Source organism: Nylanderia fulva, unplaced genomic scaffold (assembly GCF_048542155.1).
Source record: "Nylanderia fulva isolate GAGA-0341 unplaced genomic scaffold, ASM4854215v1 Scaffold11, whole genome shotgun sequence".
NCBI lineage: Eukaryota > Metazoa > Arthropoda > Insecta > Hymenoptera > Formicidae > Nylanderia > Nylanderia fulva.
In genome coordinates, this window is record NW_028189302.1 from 6,012,043 (window position 1) to 6,030,416 (window position 18,374).

Here is an 18,374-nt window from a genome sequence, read left to right on the forward strand (position 1 = left end):
AGTTGTTGAGAAGAGTTGAAGGCGGGGAGCAGACGGGAGCAATAAACAGAAACAGAAAAAAAGAGATAGACGATCTTAGTAGACTAGCCTTCTTCTTTCGTAGCCTAGGACACCTGTTATAATTGTAATACTATATCCGTGGTACCCTGCTTAATTTGCGTCATTACCCTACTTTTTTGAAAAAAAAAATAATTTTTTTTCGACTAGAAACACAGGCATGCAAGGAAAAGAAAGAGAAGTTTAGCCATTAATTGCTTATATGTAACACAATCCTTAAATCTTGAAAATTCTGTGCTTACTGCAATTTTGTGTGATAAAAATATTATTATTTGTCTAAAATAAATATTCAAAAATTTAAATAACAAATTTATTCATTATTTTCGAGTTGCATTTTTTTAAAGAATATCAAAATATATTATTAGTGCAGCGTGATGAATTTTCAAGTCTTTAGGAAGATACATTTCGCAATTATACGATAGATCTTAAGGCCAGATACCATCAAAATGAAATGACATATACATATCTCGTAGTCAATTCAGCGATAGAAAAGTATTATCCGTTAGAGAAGTTTATTTACACGGCCGCACCTCGCGTCAACACGCACATTGATAATTGAGACGAGAAATGATGTATCGTGAGAAGAAATTAAAGAGCAGAGACAAAGAACAAAGCGGAAAGATTGTTCGATATCATAAAATTGCACTCAAACTTTTTGTTTGCAGTTAAATAAGATCTTTAGATTTAAATTTTAAACAGCAAGTGTTATAAATTTAAATAAAAAATACTCTATGCCGAATCGTTGAGAGGAAATTCAATTTTGAGTGCAATTTTTTGTCTGCGTGTATCAGTGTAATTCAGGTGTCGTAAATGTGTCACGACTAGTATACAATTTGTTAATAGACATATAAACATCTGCAAAGACTTACCCTCTAGATCCCTTTCTATTCTGGAAGCCCTAATATTATTCAATAAAGCTCCATCTGTGAAAGAAAAGAAAGAGAGCATGTTTGAGCGCATGATATGTCTTGAAATCTAATTATTGTAGTATGCTTAATTTTTGCACGCAATCTTGACTGCATAAGGCCGCTTTGATGCGTTTGACAGAGGAAACAGTGGGTGGTGAAAGGAAATTTATTGAAGAATCATACACACATGATAGTAGAAGCTTTATTTGGTCATAGGCTCTTCGCGAAATAATTGCTATGCGTCATACGGATGTCGTCACATTCACTTCGTATTCGCAGAGATACCTTTTATATCGTAGTAATTTCTTTTGATATTTACACGGTATGAGGAATGATAATTGAAGTTTCAAGTATGACACTTGCAAGGTTTTTCCGCGGATCTCTCAAGAAACTTGATTGCATATTATTCGCAATTCAAGAAAATAATGAGAAAAAAATGAATGTAAAGAGAGAAGCAGGAAATAAGGAAGATGGATAGGCATACGCGTTTAGAAACGAGCGTATCTACCGATATGTGGAATGGACATGTAAAGGACGCCAGACGTCGGCGACACCAAAGATGTCGTTCGGAGGCCGCGACGTACAGTTATCTGACCGACTCCTCTTCTCGCGAGAAGTATTTCCACGTTGTTTTCTTCCCGCGTGCACGTGAACGTCTATACACTTGCGTGCGCACGTGACTTTAAGCGCACGATATATCTCGACGGACAATTTTGCGCACCTTTTCATTATAACGTTGTTGTAACCTAGTTAACTACGATAGAATTGATTTATCTAGAAGAAAAGGTTAATTTATATACAAACTTTATTTATATTAATTCTAACACTTTTCTAATTACTATATAGAAAAGTGTATTTTTATAAAATTGCTATACAATATATTTATATAATACTTCGAGAATGATTTGTCGATCTGGTGCAAATTTTTTTTATTTTCTCGACGTCGATTCCCATCATTTTTGGTGCATCAAACTGCATCCAGTGACGTTGAACTGGGAGATTTTAGGTAATTATATCAAATTGCCACAGAATATTTATATAATTCTTCGAGAATGGTTTGTCGATCTGGTGCAAATTTTTTTATATTTTCTCGACGTCGATCGTCACCATTTTTGGTGCATCGGACTGCATCCAGTGACGTTGAACCGGCAGATGACCGGAGCAGGTGACATCCGGTTATTCGACGACGGGTTTATTTCTCGGTACCGCGGCAATCGGGACCGATGTACCCGGCGGTTCGAGGTCATCCTCGTCCGGGCACATTGGGTCAGCTGGTCGACGCTTCTTCGCGTCGCCCTTCTTTCCCATGTCTGGCCTCCGGCCAACCGGGCCGTTTTGCGGCCCCCGACGATGAACCGGTCGCCTCGCGTTACCCAACAATCGACAACGATCGCAGTCCGCATCCCGGCATACGTGGGAGAGCGTTCGACATTGTACATCGCGTATAACACGATATTTTAATGCATGACTTGAATCGTATTATGAAATACGCCGCGTCGCGATTACGCCAATCTCTCACTTCGTGCACACACATCATGCATATTAAATTTAAAGAGGATAGGTGTCGAGTAAATAGAACAAATCGATTTGTACTTGTAATATCAAATATTGCTATTTTATTCAACGCATTCAACTCGATCTTGTATATATTCTTCGGTAATATCTCAGATTCATTTAAAAAGATATGCATTTTTTATTGAATTTTTTTCTCGTACATTCGATATATATTTTTTAAGACAGTGTCGAAGAACATATATAAATATACAAGATCGAGTAAAATTGCGAAAACACTGCAGCTGGCGGTGTTTAATCGGCGAACCATTTCTCTTCCTCTCGAGTTGCATAATTCACGCATAATTCTCGCATAGTTTTCCGCGGCCGCACAATATCGTAATTCCAGCACCTCTGGTATTCGAAGGCGAATGCGAACAACCGCAAGGGAATAACTGATCGAGATATATATACACAGATGCACCTGACGATCGACTTCCACGTACGCAGCTGCATAATCGCGGTTGCATAGGCGACGGCTACCTTGAGCCCGTTTTCTCGCGCGATATGAGAGAGGAGAAATCCCTCGGGGATTAAGCTTGTTTCGTAAGAACAATTCGTCCATTCATGTCGTGCGGCTAGTGACTTGCTAATGCCCGAAACATTTTTTTTTTTCGTCATCGGAATTACGATTGCTCGTGGCGAGATTCGTTTAACGGCGGCGACAAGCAGTATTGCATCAACGCGAGATTCCACGACGAATACATAGATCCAGTCCGCAATAAAAAAGGGCGCTGCGAATCCGTAAATGTGCTTAATCTCACCGCTTTCTACAAATTACATCTTCGTTTTTCAACGACGCGTGTCTTTATTCACGCGATTTCAACACAACTTGCATTAGTAATTTGAGGTTTATTTATCATTCGCGTTGATTATTCAATTTTTTTTAATTACGTCCAAGATAATGAATACTCTACTGTGCGTTCGATGGATGTCCCTGTCAATCCTGACGATATGAGTGTCGCAAGTAATTAACTATCTTGCGAGAGCGACATGAATACCAAGGTAACCTGGTCATCGACTAACGCATGACACACGATTTCAATCTCACTTTCAATAGTAGGCGATATCATATAAATCCACGACTAGTTAGACTACAATAGTATGACGCTCGAACGTGTGATACACGACGAGAAAGCTCTTGGAGAGAACCTCTTGAAACATTTCAAATAGACGAGTTTATAATTGGGATTAAATCAGATAAGTAATTGGTCCCTATATTGGGCTTACTTATTAAAATCGAATTTTTCATATCTTTCGAAATCATGTTCCGCATGTTCAGAATGCTTACGTCAAACATGACGAATCGAGTTAACACCGTCGCGTTGTTACGGTTTCCGGTGAAAGCTCCTTCCTTCTCAAAAAAAAAGAAAATAAAAAAAAAATAATGTGCAACGAGGAAGTAAACCTTCTGCGCAATTTGTTGAAATCTGATTCTACCGTGGCAGCTATGAATTAATTTCTCACGTTGCATCGAGTTAACTGGCCGTGTAATAGTCAATGCGGCCACTCGAGAATGCGCGTTTACTCTGAGTGGAGTCGCGCGTGGATACGTGTGGTAAACCAAGAATAATGATGATTACTCTCACTTGCTCAATGATTTCTTGCAACCGAGCGGCAATAACTGTGACGTTTCGATATCTTTGTCTGTCTTCTGCGATTTCAGGCAGTATCTCGCGAAATATTTGATGTGTTCGCGATGAGAGGTTTGTTTCTTTCTTGATGGGAATACTTGAGTGATTAAATTTACTTTCCAACGTATATTATTATATATGATATTTTCACAAAACTCTCGCGTGTTCCAACTGATTCTCAACTTTACGCTATTGTTTTGTATTAATTGCGAATGTATCGATTTTTCACGCTAGTTTCGCGAACAACACGAAGCCTCGTGAGCTTCAGGCGCATGAAACGAGTTTGAGAGAGAAAGCGTTCAATCGTGGGAACCGGTAACAGTGGTACGAACCGAGCTACAGTCTCGGATATATAAATTGTTTAAAATATCAGTTTGGCCACACGCTAACAATCAGCTTTACACGTACATATTTGAGGCTGCGTATACGTTAAGAATTATATATGTTCAAATGTTTCGTTTAACAGACGTCAATATTCCTTGTCAGAATAATACTTGTAATTTTTGACGTTTACATGATCAGAATACTTGGCACAAGTTAGAAACAATTTTCTAAAATTGATTCCGGAATTCCAGCTGCCATTTAGATAGAGATATTACTCGTGGTAACCTCTCTGCCATGCATAACATCATGTTCACTCATCATTCATGCGACAAGTCTACAGTGAGATCCGAGGAATCCAATATCCACCAAGTAGCTTTGTCCAGTTAACCGAGCGGAAAATGACAAATTGCTTCCGCAATATCCGACAATCTTCTTGCTCTTTGATGTCGTATATAAATCTATTTTGACCCTATTAATTTCAGTCGCATTATCGTACGAGAGCGAAAAAAGTGAACCGACTTGCGTGGAAAGAAATATGTTAATGTGTTATATTTATATATGTGATGCTTGAATTATAATCTTATTTCTACTTAAAGAGAATTGTCGTCTAAAATGTCGTCTGGATTTTCATGTGGCCACTTTATGTCTTTTCCTGTTCCGCATTTTTTTAATTCTGCGATTACGAACTCGTTTAATTAATTACGATAAAGAGAAACGGATTCGCGATCGTATTATCGTCCCGCCATCGCAAAAAAGAAGAGACGAAGGCAAAAGGCGGTGGCGACTGCCAGTAACGGTATTGCTCGCTACTCTACTTTGTGTTTGCTTCACTGAAGCCGATAAAATTCTTCTTTATGTTCTCAAGAGATCCAATACCAGTGTAACGGATCGGAATTACTCGTTGATTTTATAGTTTAATTAATTGGTTTATTAAATATACCTAGTTATAGTTTATTAAATTTAATATCAAGAAAAAATTCTAATTAATAAGAATTATCTTGAATTATAATTTGTCGCATGTATCGCTCTTCAGATTTTTATTTCTCGTTCTTATTATTCTTGGAGTTCATTCAATGGAACTACTTATCCCGTTTATCCGGTGGCATTTGAAATTACACGGCCGTTGAAATTACATGGTTGCTAATTCAAACTAGTAATTCTGTAACTCGTCGCGGGCAATCGCAAATACTGTACATATATTTAAGAAAAGGTCGCCGTTAAACAGTCGACTTTAAAAGGTAAAAAGGCAACGCTTGATCGATTGCTTTCGATACGCTGCAATACATTCTGACAAAAAATGAGAGAACGAGAAGGAGAGAACACTGTCATTTTCCTGTCTTTAAGTCTAGTAATTGATTTGTTAATTTATTGTCTAGTAATTTTCACGTAAAATTAACGGCATTTAGACGGTATTTACGCGTATGCGATCTACTTCTGCGAAAATCAAATTGAATTTTAATCGGTCAAGGATCGAAAGAGGCCATAAGCTGGAACATGTAGATGTTATGTGCTATACCTTCTATAACACGCCTGCTGCCACGTGAGTTGGCAGGACGCACGTGACCGACAGCGTGTCCGAGAGAATGGCCGGACAAACGGATATACGGTTTCTGCTATTACAAGGACCACCTTTTACATCATTGTACACAGTGCATGATAGTTTGCGTCATGCCAGCGTACGAGATATCGGCGATGAAGTAGCAAAACGGACGCTGCGTGCTCAAAACACACATTTAAATTTGAAAGAATATTCTGGACATACTTCTAAGAATCATGCTAGTAAGAGCAAACATGAGAAATACCAATAAAGAGCCAAGAGGGAAAAAAATTATGATAAATAATAATAATATTTCAATTATTTCTTTATTTTATTTTATACATCGCTCTACGTTTAAAAGGTGAAACTACAATTAGAAGATATATATGTGTGAATCATTATAACTGTATACTTATAATATCATCTAGCATCATCATGTAACTGTAATTTTATACAATAAGTCGGAATTCGATGAATCATCATAAATGTCTTTTGAATAATATTGTAAAGCAAGTATGAACTAGGTTCTCTCTATAAAATACTTTCTCATCATTTTGTTCTGATTGTTCTCTTTCTTTCATTATTTTATTAGATTTATTTTTAAATATCATGTGTGATATTACATGTGAAATAAAAAAAATAATCTTATTACATTATTTTAGTTATTTGAAGGAGCATTATTTTTTATTTTTATTATTTAAATAAATAATATTTGATCGCAACAATTTAAGTATATTTTATATTTTTTAGAGTATATATAATAACTTCAACGCATTGTTGATACTTTCAGTTAAATTAATGACTTGGTCAAGGATACAAATTTTACGAATATAAAAGTAATTCGCTATCGCGACTAACAAATATTTATACACGTAATTCAAATAGTGCTACATAATGTTGTATAAAATTCAAATAACATTTATTATTAAATTCGGATTTATTTCACTTTAGAAAGATTTATATTTCTTTATATTAAAATCCTTATAACACAAAGATTTTGTCAATTGTTTCGAAAAGTGGAACTTATAAATTACAATGCTTGTAAGATTTCACAAAATTTCGAAATTTAACAAGAATGACAAGTTTTTATAAGATATTGCATTAAACGGACTTGTTTTCAAAGGCGAAGAAAGTTAGCGTAGTGATGAAATGGAATAAATTTGCGGGAAAAGCTGACACAACTGAGCTCGTGCTTCGAATCACGCTAAGTACTATCATTAATCTGCTATTCGATAAATACAGCACGTACAACGTAAACTTGTCCTAACACTCGAGTAAAAGTGTCGCCCATTCGAGAGTGAGGGTGAAAGTGCGAGAGAAGTTTCGATCCCGTCGCAAAAGAGACGGGAAAACGTTTCACTTCGTTGTTCGCCTCTTAATTAATCTCTGTCTGTCATAACTATGAGTCGCATATAATACGCCGTATAAAAAGTGTATAAAATCGAATTACATATTTTAATACTTAATATAAACTACATATACTGCAAAATTTTAAATGCTTGCGATCAACAAATTCCTGAGCGCGTCGTAAAGTTTGGCATTTTTTTGTTTATAACTAAGTCGATTTTCATTTTTTGTGATTTGTTGTTTATCTGTCAAATTCGAGATGTCAAATCGTAAGGAAGGGAATACACAAACACAAACGAACACCGCGTATATGTGAACGCCGGCGGTTTGTATTTAAAGGCAGGTAAATATCTTGGCTTGCTGTGTGTTCCGATTCTAGCATGCGTGTTGTCATTCACATGGAGAAACTCGAATGAGCAGGTATTCAGTGCGAGTCGCTCTGCGTGATATATTATATGTATCTCATCGCATCATTTCTTGAAACGTGAAAAGTATACATAGGTATTTGATAAAACGCGCGATTACGACTATCTCTTTGCGAATACTATAATTAACAGTTATAAACTCGCGTGATTCATTAATTCCCGCTATACGTAAGCATATACGTAATAGCGCTCTATGCATAATTAATATTCGAAAATGTTAAACGCGCGATTATTTCTTACGATTATTAGCGGCTAATAAGTTGTGTATTAATTAATTAATTCTACCGACTAAGAATTTGCTCTCTCTCTCTCTCTTTCTCTCTAATATATATATATATATATATATATGTATATTTTATGGGCTTCCGGAAAATTTAGCGTTCAACCTTATAAGGAGCTATTGTTTGCATGCTGTGGCCTTGTTGTCATTTACACCGTGATACTCGAGCGAGCAGGTAGCAGCTTGAGCTACTTTGTGTATTACTTCTTGAAATACGATCGTGACAAATATTTAAAAATGCCAAATGCGATTATTACCTGGATAAAATTATCAATCCGCACGATTAATTAACTTTAACGATTAATTACTCTAATAAACGCCATTTATTGAAATATATAAATATTTCGCGTGATAGGTATATTTATATTATATGAAGCGATAGAGAATGAGATCTAATATTTATTTTTTTATCGTTTTATTTAAAAAATAATGTTTATGTATTTGTTTGTTACAGATCGACATTGTGCATTAGACAGCTTTACAACACTGTTGCATATCGTATCGGTGAGTTATATTAATTATTTATTATTTATTTGAATTCTAAGGCAATAGATTTGTGTGGAAATCATATTAAATATATAACATGTATATATAAATTTAAAAAATATCTTGAATTAATCAAAAATACAAATTAATTTTTCTCTGACATTTGTTAGTATAAAGAAATTTGAATTTATAATGATAATAAATATAAAGATAAAATATTATCCATTATTCATTTGTACAAATTGTTTGTAATATCTAAATTAATTTTTATAATTATATCAAGATTAATTAAATTGATAACAGTATCTCATATAAATTCATTATTTTAAAGTAAATTATTGCATAAATATAAATACAAACAATAGTATTTTACGAATAAATAATAATTATTAGCTTTATAGTCCAAAGATAAATTTAGAATATTTCTAATTATGTGTATTGTATTATCTGTGTATTTGATTTTAAATGCCTTTACTTATTTAACACACTTCTTCTAATAGATAAAATATAACATATTACCCATCTTCCGCAATATTCATTAATACTATGTAAGTTAACGACGAAGTAATCGATTAAACATACAGTGGGCGATAATTGGTTCCGATATTAATCTGACGATAATTAATATCAAAAGCAACATTATACGTTTACTCGCGTTGCTATTAGCGCAGGCTTTTTATCAGCGGTTGTAAATTAATTATTATATTAGTGGACTCAGCCTCTTCGAATATTTCACTTTCTAATTCTCCAAGAGGAATCCGCCATTGGCGAGTCGTAACGCGGGAGAAAAAAAACGTGTGCACGCGGATGGTGAAGGATTATTAACGAGAATTGCTTCGTCTGGTATCGAGCGATCTTCGTTCGCGATTGCATCCAATACTAACCATTGTTTTCCGGAGGCAATAGACGTACTCGATATTTCTGTAGCACTGAAAATCATCCTGACGTGCAATGGCTCTTGCAACGCGCCGGTCAAGGCCGGATCTAATCTATTTGCAAAATGCGAGATGTAGAGAAGGAATTTAAGCTATTTATGCATTGAAATTTATTTGTATAATAAACCAGAACTATATTATAAGTAAATGCGCCGGTTATTAATATTTTTTCCGCGTCTTCATAACTTTATGCTTTAACTTTAACGGTTTCGCAATTCGGACATGACATAAGCAAATATAATCGCGATATACCTTAACGATCCGGAACCAATCAATACTATAATAACTTCAATAAATAATAACGATAATAAGGAGCCATTTTCGTGTAACTGACCTATAATATTTTTTTGCGGGGAATTATAAGAGTTCAGGAAAGAGAGTAGAACCGCCATAGGCTGACTTTAATACTCTATATAATCTTTAAACTCGATTATTTACTATCTCCGTTGTAGCTTCTGAAGTATTATATGTATGTTAAAGAGAATTAAAAACGGTATATGTAAAAGTAGACTGAAATTTTGTAGTAACCGGTTTACAATACGAAGTATCAATATTTTGACGTAAAGTAGATATTACATGTGGAACATTACATGTGTCGCGTTTTAAAATATTATAAAATGTTACAAATGTTTATTGAATTCTTCGAATAAAATTTATTATATTAACAAATATTTTTTTGTATTTTTTTTTTCAAAATATTTCGGCCGCGATATTCAGACTAATACTGGGCTATAAAATAATTGCGCTTCTTTCTTCTTCAATACGCGTAATCGCTTCATTGTTTCATTGTTCTTTCTCACTCGGAAGTATCCTGTGTTTCGAATGGATACACATAAGCGGAGTCCCGCTTCCGTCGCGTTGCTCTTGGCACTTCTCCATGCGCTGGATATGAAACGTACCGTAAACTAATTTTTCATGTGACGAGACGTACGATGAAAAAAGACGAAAAGAAGGCCGGCTGTACATGGCAGAAAATGAAAGAGGAGCCGAAGAAATGCGCGCGCGGGCGAGATACTCTCGTGCGATATTCACGCTCTATCGCATCGTCGGTCAGCTTTGAAATAACTCGCTGTCTTAAGTGATTCGTTAATAATTCACTAGTAGCGTAACGACTAAAGTACCGTACGCAAGTGCACGGAAATTTCGACGAATTGTCAAAATATCGGAAATATATAGGGCGTATGACGAAAAAATTAAATATAAAATTCGAGCTGCAACTGTCATATCATATCTAGGACAATTATAGATATTTTCGTTTCCCCGTTATCCGATTACAAGTGTATTATCAGGCATAAGAGTTGATAAAAGATATTAACTCGGTATTCATATATATAGCGGCACGCTTTGGCGCTCTTATATATTTAAAGAAAAACGCAGTCTGAATATATGTATACCATATATTACGCGCGTAAAAGTCCTTCATCTGCAACTAATGATATGCAAAAGCGAATTTGATGTGAACCGTCTTATTCGACGTATATTCTCACAACTTACACGGCCCGATTCTCACGCGCATAAAATATAAAAACTGAATTTTACTAGGTATGGCATTTACGGTTAATTTTATGTAATCTTTCCAACAAACACTGATGACTGTCGTACGAAAATTGTACGCCGCGTTACCTCCATCGGAAGCCTCGGATAAGATAACGTCAAGCAAGTAGTCGGGTCAGGATTGATGTCAGACAGTGGGTACACACGTGCGTTCGCGCCAAGAAATGACTTTCTTCGCCCGGGACAATTAGCGGCGCGTCGGATGTCAACGAGCATGTAAACACAATGTCTAATGGACCGTTTGCTTAACTCCGCAATTTCTTCCGCCTACTAGCCTACTACGCTGGCGGTCTTTCACGGTGGCCAATAACGAAGCTAAGACGCACCCGATAGAGAACTTGAAAGAATGCGGAATTTTTAAACGTCGCTTCGACGTATGCATATATGATATACCTACTTATACGCGTTATACGTCTCTTTTCTCTTTTAGAGATATCCGAAATGGCAAGAGTCACGGTCGTCGATAAACGTGGATCAGTCCTCTCGAGTAAACTTGACCGGTTTCGTACACCTTCGCGGAAAATCCAGCGGTTTGGAATCCGCTCGCGATGTAAATCATGATTGATACTTGTGCTTTCAAATGCGGAAAGTAGAGATTAACATTGCGACGGTGAAAAGACAAATGTCAGCGCAAGAAAATTCCGTCCATATTTGCATGCGTATTATGAGAAAGGTATATACCGCCACCTTGAGTAGGATGTGTGCAGTTAATGAGATGTAACGAGGACAAATTCCGATCTGCATGCGGGGAACCAGTTTATCTCGAAAGTTTCGCGTACTAAGATCACACTGCGTTTGATCTACGGCTGATTTTCCCGATCTTATTTCAGAATTTTATTCGTATATCTTCATGAAATCGCGTCATCTCTCGAATCATTCAGGGTCTCCTTCGTTTTTTCTTTTTTTTTTAATAGAGAAATTAAAACGGATACCATATCTAGATAGAAATTTAAGATTAGGAAAACGAATAGCTCGTAAACGATCTATTCGAGAGTAGCAGGTTACGAAAGTAGAATTGGAACGTAAAACGGAAACGGAGAACGTGACGTAGCTTATGAAGTGCATCTCGTGCATGTGCACAAGTACTTGCGTGATGCGGATTGTAAAAAAATTGTTGGTCGCGATATTTTTGCTTAGTCATAACTAGATGTTAATTACAACACGTATCACACATCAGAAACGCATGTGGTACTAAAAATAATGTGAAACTGCATATGATAATTCAATAATTATATTTCTATTTATTTTTATTATCATTTAATCTCTCAAGAATTCCTCGCAGAGATTACAAGATCTAGTTCGACGTTCTATTCTAATGACATTTGTCATTACAAGTATAAATACAATCCAGTCGTTGAAGGAAAATTGTATATTAATAATTCTTAGAACTGTTTTTAATTTCAGAATTTATCTCGCATAAGAGTTGGAAGAAATAGAAAGTTTTTTTTCCTGATGCAATTAAATTAATTTTTCCAATTTGATTTTCCATTCAGCACTTTTTCAGCAGGTGATCTAATTGGAACGATAATGAACCATCGTCTCACGAATTTTTCGAACGGAATTGTATGAAAACTTGACGAGAACTCGACGCGAATCTTATTATTGTTCTTTCACGAGCTTAACCTCCTCGATTCGCTGACCCAATTCGCAGGCCCATCGGCCGTTCATGTACCGGCAATCCACCTGTACCAGGATCGGATCGAGAGAGAGAGATAGGAAGCGAAAGAGAAGTGAGAGAGACGAGTTATGCATATAAACGATCTTCCTCTCCCGTCAGCGAAAGGCACAATTCACCTGGTCTGGCCTTGATCGTATATCGAAAGCAATATCCTAAAGCGTCTCAAAGTATCGTTATCTCGTTACCTTCTTCAATTTGTCAAATACTCAAAGAGTTCGGCCCTGAGTAAGGCCCAACTCGTCAAGCGCATCCGATGTGGGCCGAATATTCCACCGAATTCTCAATAGCCTCGGGCCTATAACGGATCGGCACACTAAGTCCCTCATCGACTACGCTTCCTTCTCTCGCCATGTAATGTAATTGCTTGATGCAAATATTTACATCCCACATCCGTTCGTGTCGCAGCTCGCGCCACGTAGTTATATCAGCTTCTTGTATTTTCTCGGTGCGTACATATAGGCATCTGTAATTTACGTCGGGTTTGTGGGGCGCGCGTTCCTTCGGCTTCTATCGTAAACTATTGGCGGAAATGTCAGATCGTAGTCAAAGATCAATTCAATCATATACCAAGATCCGACACGATAATTCGCGGCACGTGGATATAAAACGCCGCTTTCTGCGGCAGCTTTCTCCAGACGGGATACGACGCGGAATCGAAAGCAAAATCGCTCGATCGAGATGAGGATGATTTCTCGAGTGGTTATCGAGGCGACAGATAATTAGCATCCGCATAGATATGCGCGAGGCGCGGCTAATTTCGCGGCAAATAGATCCGGTCTGCGTGCAAATTGATGCGCTAATTATGCTTATGAAGATTAAACTCCTGTTTTCCCATTAATCTTATAAGGAAATCATTTTGATTCTCCCTCTTTCAAAACAATTGTTAATGTGTTCTGTAATTATTTGACAAATTTCATCTACGAATTCTTTGAAGAATTTAACATAAATCTAGATGTAATTTATAATTTTTAGTATTTCATGTCTTATAATGATTAAGCCAAACTAAAGGGTTTGATGAAGGAAGAACTGTTTAAAATTAAATCAAATTTGACACTTGATTTTTTATTCGCCGAAAATATCGCTTATATTATATTTTATAAAAATATCTATATTTTATCATTTTTTAAGAAAAAATTGTGTGATTCTAATTTGCGCAAGAAACTTACAAGTGAAGTTCGTCGGGTGCGCCGCGGAACGCACCCTACATACACAATAAGAATTTTATTAAAACGTTTTCTCATTCAACGCATTTGTTAAGTCTCACGGAAAAGCATTTAATAATTTTACTCGATTTCTTGATACGCCCTTTTCTCGTTTCGAGACGGTTAAGGTGTATCCATCGAAGACTTTTCCACGATCTCCCTCGCGGTCTATGGGAAAGGAATGGACGTCAGAGTGTTGACTTTCATTCGTGCGTTCTCAAGAAGAAACTCTTGCCTTCTCCGGGCGCGGGCGCAACGTAATCAAGATATTTTCTCGAGCGTGATCTCTCTTTCTCTCTTCTTTCTTCCTTCATCTTTCTTTCTCTCTCTTCAGAATCGACAGAAAACGAGAGACATCGGCTCCTCCTTCCCGCTAGGCATACATCTAAAGTTGCAAACACATGATCACACGAGGCGAAAACGATAAGTGTATTTTTCTTTGGGGACCTATGCCATTGAAACAAGCCTGACGGCAAGTTCGTTCCTCACTCACATCGATGGCGATCGTCCAGAACGTAGAAAGGCGCGGTATCTGTGTTAGTAGGCCATTCATGGACCAAGCCCATAGAAGTTCTCCGGCTTCTAATAGCAGGATCTCTTGCAGAGACGGTGACGCTTCCGTCGTGTTGGCGTGGCGAATCGAGATGGAATTTCCGCCGATGGAAATTTTTTGTCGATCTAACCGATCATAACGTCAGTCGGAAATGCTTGGCCACAAGCAATGATTAGCGGGGAGGATAAATTCACGCGGGATGCAAAAAAAAACGAACAACGTTTGGCATCTTATTCTTTCATTATATAGTACGATAGCTGTGATGACAGATATCAATTAAATGTTGCTCAATGTCTCTTATTACGAAAGCCGTGATATTGATAAGCTAATGTAGCAGAAAAAGAAACTAGATGGATAAATATTGCTTCATGTCTCGTTATTACGAAAGTTCAAGGAGGCACAATTTACGATGGCAAACCAGATACATATTTTCTTTGACAATAGTATTAATAAGGCTAATGTAGCAGAAAACTAGATTCGCCGAGACAAACTTCCGCACGCGCGTTTCGCGCAATGTACATACACGTCAAATCAAGAGTGATTTCAGTGCAACATTGTAGGCGGAAAAGTAAAGAGCCCATAATTCCAGATCCCGGAAATAGATGGTCGCCGACGATGATCTTCCGTTACATAGTTGCTCTTGTCCGAGTAAATTGCCACTTTCACGTATGGCGCGCATGCAGCGTGTACTACGCGAGCAGGAAGCTCGAGCTGCATTTTGACATTCAGATTGTAGAGAGATTTCGTTCTCAACGGCGAGGCATTACGCGGACGTGTCTTCTTATTTTTTTTTATTCATTTAATTTTTTTTTTTTTTCTAAGATCACTTATTTTTGTCATAATTTCAAATGTCCGATTGTGACACACCTTCGCGATATCATCCGGGAGAAATTGAGATAAAATTCTTAATTAGAAATCGAAGTGTCGACCGCAGAATAAACCGCGCTCGGTTTCATTAACACGTCGCGGTTGTGCATATTTCGCGATGTGCACCGAGCACTGCTACCCGGTGCATCCCACCTGAAGTGAAAACGCTTTCTATCAAGAATCATTTAAATTCCACGACTCCCGGGATCCTCGGATGGCGTTCGTCCTCTCTCGACATATAGTCACGATCTCGGGCTGTGAAATTTTTTTTTTACAAACCGCGTTGCCTCCGCGAAGCCATTCCCGGTTGTAAAAGAAATTCATGGCACACATACCCACATTGCTTTCCTGAAAATGCATATTTTTAATAAAGTCGCGTACCGTTAATCGACGAACACAAATCCCGGGGAGAACGGGAGGATCTATCATTTATTATATAAACTTGATGCATTTTTATTATATATCCAATCTCTGAGAGTCGTCTTAGAGATGCGCTAGTGTATTTTCACAGAAGTACATTATTTGTGCGGCATTCCGTTTGTGTGAATTTTTTCACGTGGGAGGAAAGCTGTAAAGTAGTACGGGTTATATCTACGCGTCATGGTTTCTCTCTTATATATACTGTCAAAGGTCGTCATTTCTCATAGCAGAAAAGATCGATCCTCTCGTGCCGATACACGTGCTAAGAAACAAACCGCGATCATTAGAGAAATAAAATGTCAGACGTGAGAATGATTGAGATGGTTTAAATCTTCACGGATGGCGTTCGTTTTAACGGGATCACGTGTCACGAATTAATATTAGCCAAGATGTACATTGAGACTAATTTATGGCTGCGTGATCTTTCTTTTGTGATCTAAAAAGCTTCGTAAAGATATATACGTATATAATTGTCGGTGTATCTCTTTGAAAAAAAAAAAAAAAATTCCGACACCTGTTGCTTCGAGGGATTCATTATTCTTAAGCGAGTGAGATTACGGTTGAGAAATTGATACAATCGAAGATGTTGTCGCGTTTGGCGTCCAGCGAATCGCTGGCAAAAAAAGTTTCAACTCGCTGCTTTCACGTCTCGAAACTTTCTCACCGGTTGAACTTTGTCTTGGAGCGCGTCGACGTATACGCATTTGCGTATATATACGTCCGGGTGTGAAATTCTCGTCTGTATGACAAAAAAGGATACAGCTGGTGGCCGACTCGACCCGTTGTGCAAGCGACGTAGTCTCGCTATTAATTTCACCGGAGTATATCTAGACGCGCAAGAACGCGATAATTGTTGAACGTCGCCGGCGAGGGCAATGTCTCTTCGTCGAGAGGTGTAAACATGAAAGTGCAAATCTTTCGCCGTGACGAATGGGGACCGCCGTTACAACATTGTGAATTATAAACTCGAATTATAATATTACGCGTGTGAGAATTTTAATTAGACTAATCTATATTAATTTCACAAGTAATGGCAAAATTATAATAAATTACTCTTAATTCTCTTGAGAAATTGATAAATTAGTTTAATTAACTCTCACGTACAATGATGTTACAATGTTACAACATTTCCATGCGTCACGACAGAGCTTCATCTTTTCCAAACATGTCTCGTAATGTCTATTTAATTGCACGACTGATTGTACATTGATTGCTAAGATTTATTCTTGTTTGTTGAGGCGCAGAATCCTTCCGGAGGAAAAATTATACAAGAAGAAAGTATACGCGACACCTAATTAGATCAATTTACGAAAATGCTGATTTTTAATGCATTTTAATGCATAATGTTTTAATGACGATTACAATTTTTACAAATGTTTTCTTTACACACATATTTATTCTCTTGTTTTATGCGTCGTTCAACGCAACTATAATTTTAAGTCAAATCATGCTTTGCAAGTCTCAGAAACATCACGTGCTGCACGAATCGCGATGTGCAATTTGCATTACATTTTACTTTTACTACATACATGCATGCATCCGACGAACGAAATTACGAACTCCAGATAACAAGTTACTCATTTTATATTTAGCTCGCTCCGCGCACAGTTAGAGTCTAATAGTAAAACCGATTGAATCTCCGTGAATGGGTTGGAGGCCAGAGGATTCTGCGTTCTCAAGCCTGCCTCGCCTACGAAATCGAGTTTGCAATAACATTCGCTTGGAATTCGTGACGAATATCCGAGTGAGAAATTTCCATTGGCGATTCAACGGTGAGCGGCTCGATGCCGGCGAAATATCAATGCGTTTGTAAATCCCGAATATATCTCTCGTGAAAATCCCCGAAAAGTCATGCTCCTTTAACATTTATTTTTCTCTCGCGCGAAAATAATGAGACGCGTGTTTTAATCATCGTTTGTAAAAAGGCGTGCGCGCTAATTTATCATGATTTATACACGACGGTATAAAAGTTGCGTAATAAATAACGGTATTTACTTTAAATTAAAAGAAGCAATTTGTCGTAAGTAGAGAAGATTAGTCGAGGATAAGTATCTAAGAGAAAATTGAATTAAAACGTTTGCCTATATATATATATATATATATATATATATATACGGCGCGCATAATCAAGCCATTCAACGGCGAGTCTCCGTTTTGCAAAATCATGCCTCCTGGTGGTCTACGTGCCATATCCCGCGATGAATCACAGAGGCTATCACGTTCACATTTCACATCGAACGTTACGGAAAATGTCAGTGGCAGAGGGGCGTAGCTGCAACGTGAGAGACGCATCCCCGAAGGAACCGAGGTGCACTTGCACTTTCGAAACGCATACCTGCGAGAACACGTAAATCCATCTCACCGCGCTCCAGTCGAATGCCTGGCATAACTACTGCTGGCGCAGCACACCACGTCGCAATCGTCGTAAATTATAACTTCTATTGTGTATCGTGCGCTCTCTGCGCTCGCTTCTAATTTGAAGACACCTCGGGCGCGATGATGGGAATCTTCGCTCTCGCAACTTTGTCGTCGTTTCATTCTTTATCGCGAAGATATGTCGAAATACGAAATGATGATTAAGGCACACATCCCCGCGATAGCCGAACGCATGTTAGC

The 18,374-nt window shown here is 37.4% G+C and overlaps 1 protein-coding gene across 1 annotated transcript in view; it reads right to left on the reverse strand.

Annotated features, from left to right (window-relative positions):
- The window catches only part of LOC114943684 (uncharacterized), a 58,876-nt gene that overhangs the window by 23,848 nt on the left and 16,654 nt on the right, over positions 1 to 18,374 (reverse strand). The window contains 1 exon segment of the mRNA XM_085487749.1: positions 927 to 980. Within this exon segment, the coding sequence (XP_085343875.1) occupies positions 927 to 980 (54 nt within the window).